At 39.0% G+C, this 6,676-nt stretch overlaps 1 protein-coding gene across 1 annotated transcript; it reads left to right on the top strand.

Annotated features, from left to right (window-relative positions):
* The first annotated feature begins 4,655 nt into the window (after positions 1-4,655).
* On the top strand, positions 4,656-5,389 carry LOC112420752 (uncharacterized). Its single transcript, XM_024780397.2, has one exon. The coding sequence runs from the start codon at positions 4,726-4,728 to the stop codon at positions 5,350-5,352; it is 627 nt and encodes a 208-aa protein (XP_024636165.1). The 5' UTR covers positions 4,656-4,725; the 3' UTR covers positions 5,353-5,389.
* Positions 5,390-6,676: the final 1,287 nt, after the last annotated feature.

Here is a 6,676-nt window from a genome sequence, read left to right as displayed (position 1 = left end):
AGTCACTCACTGGTCCCCTGAATTTGCGTCACCAGAAGCTAGAGTGGAGCGCACAGTTGTTTGGGTACGTTTTCCTGGCCTAAATCTAGTCTATTACGATGAAAGTTTCTTGCTGGCCATGGCATCAGCAATTGGTCGTCCAATAAAAGTAGACACTAATACTTTAAAAGTGGAAAGAGGAAAATTTGCTCGAGTCTGTGTTGAGATTGATCTTACGGTGCCGGTAGTGGGTAAAATTTGGGTCAATGGACATTGGTACAAAATACAGTACGAAGGACTTCATCTAATTTGCACTAATTGTGGATGTTATGGTCATCTGGGGAGAAATTGCAATCAACCAACCACCAAAATCGACAAAGTCAACCCCCAACACCATCAAACCGCCGCCAACCACCATCACACAGCTGCTAACCACCAAGATAACAGCCAGCATGCCGAACAGCAAGCACCAGTAACCGTCCCCAACCATTCAATTTCACTAAACATAAACGGTAAGGAATTAAATGTTAGTAATAGTGAAGGTTCTATTTTTAATGGTGATGTTATTAGCATTAGTGAAGGATCCCAGGAGCTACATGGTGATTGGCTGCTAGTCTCAAGAAGAAAAAAAACTGCCAATAGCCAGCAATCAAACCAATCAAAGCAAGCTAATAATACCAAAGCTAATAAATTTTCGGTCTTCAATAACCTGGCCCACCAAACCAAACCTAAAAGCTTTTCTCCTAAACCTATTACTGTTGTCACAACACGTGATCCCAAAACTTCAACTGAATTGAAGTGCCGCCGAAACAATGATGATAATGATGACCCACTCATTGCAAGTCTCTCTCTCACCCCTAAAACCTTTACCAGTGGTCCCACACAACCAACTAAGCTTATCACCAAAGAACCTATCCTACAAAGAGTCACGCAAGATGTGAATTCCCCCATTGAAAACATCCAACCAAAAAGCATCATGGCCCCACCTTCACCCACTAACAAATCGGCCATAACTCCCCCCATCACAATACTATTTACAAAAATGCCATTCCCAATTCCAATAATTCCCAAAGTCCTGGAACTTCCAGTAAAGAGAATTTTTTAAATTCTATCGAACTTACCACCCAGGAATTGAAAGATGATACCATGATTAGCCATGAGAACCTTGATAATATGAATGTGAATATGTCAGTGACCAATGATACTCATAAGGAGTCCATCGACGGCGAGGAGGACATGATTTCTTAATTTTTTCCTTCAACTGTTCCGCCTATCTTCTTTATTTTAATGGAAGCTCTACTCAATATTTCACTCCTCTCTTGGAATATTAGAGGGGCTCAAAACAATAATGCAAGAAGGCAGCTGAAAGATTTACTGAGAAAGTATCATCCCAATTACTTAGCTATCTATGAAACCCACTCTCCTTATACTAAGAGTTCTTCATTCTGGAATAATAATAGTTACACTCCTGTTCATATCATTGAAGCAAATGGCCACTCGGGAGGTATCTGGCTTCTGATACACTCAGCTTCTACAACTACCTCTTCTGTTCTTGATTACAACCAGTACTCTATCACTTTCACTATAAGCCGTGGTTCCGCAATCATTACTTGCACTTGTGTGTATGCCAGTCCCAATCCCACCATGCGCACTAACTTTTGGAATTATCTTTCAACAACCAGCCGCTCCATTAATGGTCCTTGGTTGCTAATTGGTGATTTTAACGAAACTCTTCTCCCTTCTGATCAAAGAGGAGGCGTCTTCCAGCATAATAGAGCTGCTCTTTTTTCTACTTTTATGGGCAACTGCAATCTGCTTGACATCACTACAACAGGTGGTCATTATACTTGGCACCGTAACAATAATGGCATGAGAATTCTTTCCAAAAAGCTCGACCGAGGCCTAGCTAATATTGATTGGCGCATGTCCTTCCCTGAAGCTTTTGTGGAAGTACTTTGTAGGCTCCACTCTGATCACAATCCTTTGCTTCTCCGATTTGGTGGTCTCCCTTTAGCTAGAGGGCCTAGACCTTTTCGCTTTGAAGCTGCTTGGATCGACCACAAAGATTATGAGACCCTGGTAAGAGACTCTTGGAACACTTCTAATCATAACACCATCAATGCTCTCAATAGTGTCAAAGACAACTCCATTATTTTTAACCATGAAGTCTTTGGCAATATCTTCATAAGAAAGAAGCATGTGGAAAGAAGACTCAAGGGTGTCCAAAATTACCTTGAAAGAGTGGACTCTTTAAGACACACTCTTCTTGAAAAAGAGCTCCAACAAGAATACAATCATATTCTGTTTCAGGAAGAGATGCTTTGGTATCAAAAATCCAGAGAAAAGTGGGTTAAGTTTGGTGACAAAAACAGCTCTTTCTTCCACACCCAAACCATAATCCGTAGGAAGAGAAATAAAATTCACAACCTTCAACTTCCTAATGGCTTTAGGACCACTGATTGCGACATCCTCCAAGAAGAAGCTCACAATTATTTCAAACATTTTTTCACTAAAAACCAGCCCCCCCATAACCACAGTTATAATATTGGCAACCACCCCACCATTGATGAGCAAGGCGCCGCCTCCCTCATTAAACCGGTTACCAATAATGAAGTCCTAGCAGCTCTCAACAGCATGAAACCTTATAAAGCACCAGGTCCTGATGGCTTCCAATGTATCTTTTTTAAGCAATATTGGCACATTATTGGAGATGATATTTTCCATATGGTTCAAAATGCTTTCCAAACTGGTACCTTTGACCCTAAAATATCTGACACCCTCATTGCCCTCATTCCCAAAACTGACCCTCCCACAACATTTAAAGACTTTCGACCCATTAGCCTTTGCAACATTGTGTACAAACTCATCACCAAAGTCTTGGTTCACCGTCTCAGACCGATTCTTAATGTTATTATTGGCCCCTACCAAAGTAGTTTTCTACCTCGTAGGGGAACAACTGACAATTCAATTGTTTTGCAGGAAATTGTTCACTTCATGAGAAGATCCAAAAAGAAGAAAGGGTTTGTGGCCTTTAAACTGGATCTTGAAAAGGCATTTGATAATATAAATTGGGAGTTTCTTAAAAATTGTCTAAATGACTTTGGCTTCCCAGACATTACCAACAAACTCATTATGCACTGTGTCACTTCATCTACTTTCTCAGTTTTATGGAATGGTAACAAGCTTCCGCAGTTTAAGCCAACTCATGGTCTTCGCCAGGGTGACCCTCTCTCTCCTTATCTCTTCATCTTGTGTATGGAAAAGCTCTCTATCGCCATCAACAATGCTGTCAGTCAAAGAAGGTGGGAACCAATCCGTATCAATGATACTGGGCCGTATCTCTCTCACCTCCTTTTCGCGGATGATGTCCTTCTTTTTACTAAGGCTAAAAGCGCCCAATTCCGAGTGGTTTTTGAGTTGTTTGATGGTTTCAGCAAAGCTTCTGGGTTAAATATTAATTTGTCCAAGTCTAGAGCCTTTTTCTCTACAGGGACTCCACAGGCTAAGATTAATAAGCTCACATCTATCTCCGGAGTTCGCAGTACTACCTCCCTTGATAAATACCTAGGCTTCCCTATGCTCAAGGGGAGGCCAAAAAGAAGTGACTTTGTGTTTATCATTGACAAAATGCAAAATAGACTGGCTTCCTGGAAAGGCAACCTTCTCAACAAAGCAGGTCGACTGACTCTTGCTTCCTCGGTATTATCATCTATCCCCACTTATTATATGCAGATTAATTGGCTACCACAAAATATCTGTGATAGCATTGATCAAACAACTCGCAATTTTATTTGGAGAGGCAATAATAACAGAGGTGTGCATCTGGTTAATTGGAATAAGGTTGCTAGCCCGAAGCAAGCTGGGGGGTTGGGCGTAAGATCTGCTAGAGACGCAAACACAAGCCTTCTTGGTAAACTTGTTTGGAACCTGGTGCAAAACAGTGACAAACTCTGGGTTAACCTCCTTTCTAGCAATTATGTGAGTGGTCCTGATTTACTTTTTAATGCTTCAGCTCACCGTAATAGTTCTCCTACTTGGTCTTCAATAATCCGTGCAAAAAATGTGTTGAAAGACGGATACATTTGGAGAGCAGGCTCCGAAAATTCTTCCGTTTGGTATAGCAATTGGAGTTCGCTTGGTGCTCTTGGTCCCCAGGTTCCTTACGTCGACATTCATGACATACACCTCACCATACATGATGTTATCACCAACAACGGTAACCACACTCAATCTCTCTACACCATTCTTCCTACTCATTTGGTAGATGTTATTAACAACACCAGGCTTCAATTTAATTCTTCAATCGCGGATGCTTTCATTTGGTCTCATAATAAAGCCGGTACTTACACCGCCAAAAGCGGATACAACTGGTTATTCTCTCGCAATCCTCCTCCCCACCATCAAAGTGTTTCTTGTACCTGGATTTGGAGACTCAAAGTTTCGGAAAAGTTCAAATTTTTGCTTTGGTTAGCTTGCCATGAAGCTGTTCCCACGCTAACTCTGCTAAATCATAGGAAAATGGTGCCTTCGCCTACTTGCTCAAGATGTGGTCAACAAGATGAATACTTTTTTCACTGCATGAGGGACTGTAAATATTCAACGATCATATGGAAGAAAATTGGTTTTTCATCCCAACAATTCTTTTCTTCCAACCCTAAACCCTAAACCCTAAATGAAGGAGCAACTTCAACTCGGTCTAATCTTTTTCTATCTGGATTATGGTGGATTTGGAGACATCGAAATATCATGTGTATTGGGAATGAAACATTATCTTCAACTTTTCTTTGCTGCAATATTCATGCTCTAACTGAAGAAATCAGGTCAGCCTATGATGTCAGCGCATCAACACCTTCTTTGGACAGATACATTCGATGGAATAACAATAATCATCATTGTACTATTTTGAACGTTGACGGTAGCTGTAATGGAGCGCCCATCCAAACTGGTTTCGGTGGTACACTTAGAACACATGCAGGACGCTTCATTTCTGGTTTTTCAGGGCGCATTCACCACTCCAAAGACATCCTTTTTGCGGAGCTCACAGCTCTCTATCAAGGTTTGCTTCTAGCAACCAATCTTAATTACAACGAGTTGGCATGCTACTCAGATTCTATGCTTACGGTTAATCTCATCAACGATGAATTGAACCCATATCATGTCTATGCTGTGCTCATTCAGAACATCAAAGACCTCATTAGTGCACGTAATTTCTCTCTTCATCATTCACTAAGAGAAGGAAACCAGTGTGCAGATTTCATGGCCAAGATCGGAGCTTCCAATGATGTTGATTTGCTAATTCACTCCCACCCTCCAGACGGGCTCTACCCTTTGTTGCAGTCGGATGAATTAGGAACGCTCTTTTTGAGGTGTTAGTTTTTCTTTTTTTCTAGTTTTGTCTCTTCTTTTTATTAGCCATGTAACCAAAAAAAAAAATTAAAGTTTTATAAAAAGATAACTTAAAAAAAAATTGAAGCTCGTAAGTTGCTGGCCGCCTCAAATAAAATAAAAAATGCTGGTTACAAAATTTTTATCTACGAACACTACTTTTACACAGGAGTTTGAAATTTTTATCCATGAACACTACTTTTTTTTATAAACAAATTTTTTATGTATAAATAAAAAGTAGTGTTCAAAGATTAAAAATTTATCCATAATTCTTTAAATTTTTATCTATGAACACTATTTTTTATCCATAAAAAAAAAAAAAAATGTTGGCTACAGTGAGATATTATGGATAAAATTTTCCTTTATAATTTCTTAACTAATGCCCTGAAGCACTAGTTAATATTTCCTTAAACTTAACTCCAGCTCACATGCTTGGAGGCTTTTTGCCCCAAACATTCAAGCTGACTCGGATGCCCTAAGTTTTTTAAGGAAAAAATTTCAATTTCTATTGCCTAAAAAATAGAAATTGAGTGAGAGAAATCCTCTCCATCATTCTATCTTGTCTTATATTGCTTGAGTATATCAGGACCACTGGTCCATGTGGTCATGGTGGCATTGACGATGAGTTTGAGAAGTTCCCATCCATTAGATGACCATGACCATGTTGACAACAAAGAAGTACTCAATAGGCTTTTTAGGATGACTGAAGAGCCAAGTGCACCAAAGAGGGGGACATTATCAGTTAAGGTTTCAGGTTTGAATCGTGACGTTGTCAATTTATATGAGTTAATTTATACAGAGTTTTATTTTATCTTTAAATGAGTCTTTTGTTAATGTACAATGAGATTGATCTTCTGAATTAGTTAATCCTTAGGTTGGATACCATTTTTTAAAATAACTTCAACGTTGTTGATGTCTTGTCAACCACGTGTCTCAATGTAATACTTTTATGTTAGACCAAAAAAAAATTAAGCAAATTACATAGCAATAATTTTGCAAACTAGAGCTTGCAATTGATAATTCATGTTGAAACAATATTTAAGAAGCAATTAAATTTTTCTTTTTTTTCCAGTTGCCGAAGAGATTACTAAGATGAGTCGTAGACTAGTTAGATGTCTTTATGACGTTTTGTGGTAGTGTCTAAAATTTTGAAAACAGACTATCAATCAAGACATCCATATGATAAAACAGAACAACTAAAACTTATCGGAGTCCTACTACACTGTAGAATCCGTTTTAGAAATACAACCTCAAATATGGTGTTAAGATCGCTATAATATAATATTATGATCACTCTAGTAGGATAATATGA

Source organism: Medicago truncatula, chromosome 4 (assembly GCF_003473485.1).
Source record: "Medicago truncatula cultivar Jemalong A17 chromosome 4, MtrunA17r5.0-ANR, whole genome shotgun sequence".
NCBI classification, from domain to species: Eukaryota; Viridiplantae; Streptophyta; class Magnoliopsida; order Fabales; family Fabaceae; genus Medicago; species Medicago truncatula.
Note: the sequence above shows the minus strand (reverse complement) of the source record. Positions and strands in the feature narration are given on the sequence as shown.

What these genes read in the sequence shown, in the direction of transcription:
- LOC112420752 (XM_024780397.2), top strand. Translation starts at nt 4,726, where the DNA reads ATGTGTATTGGGAATGAAACATTATCTTCAACTTTTCTTTGCTGCAAT.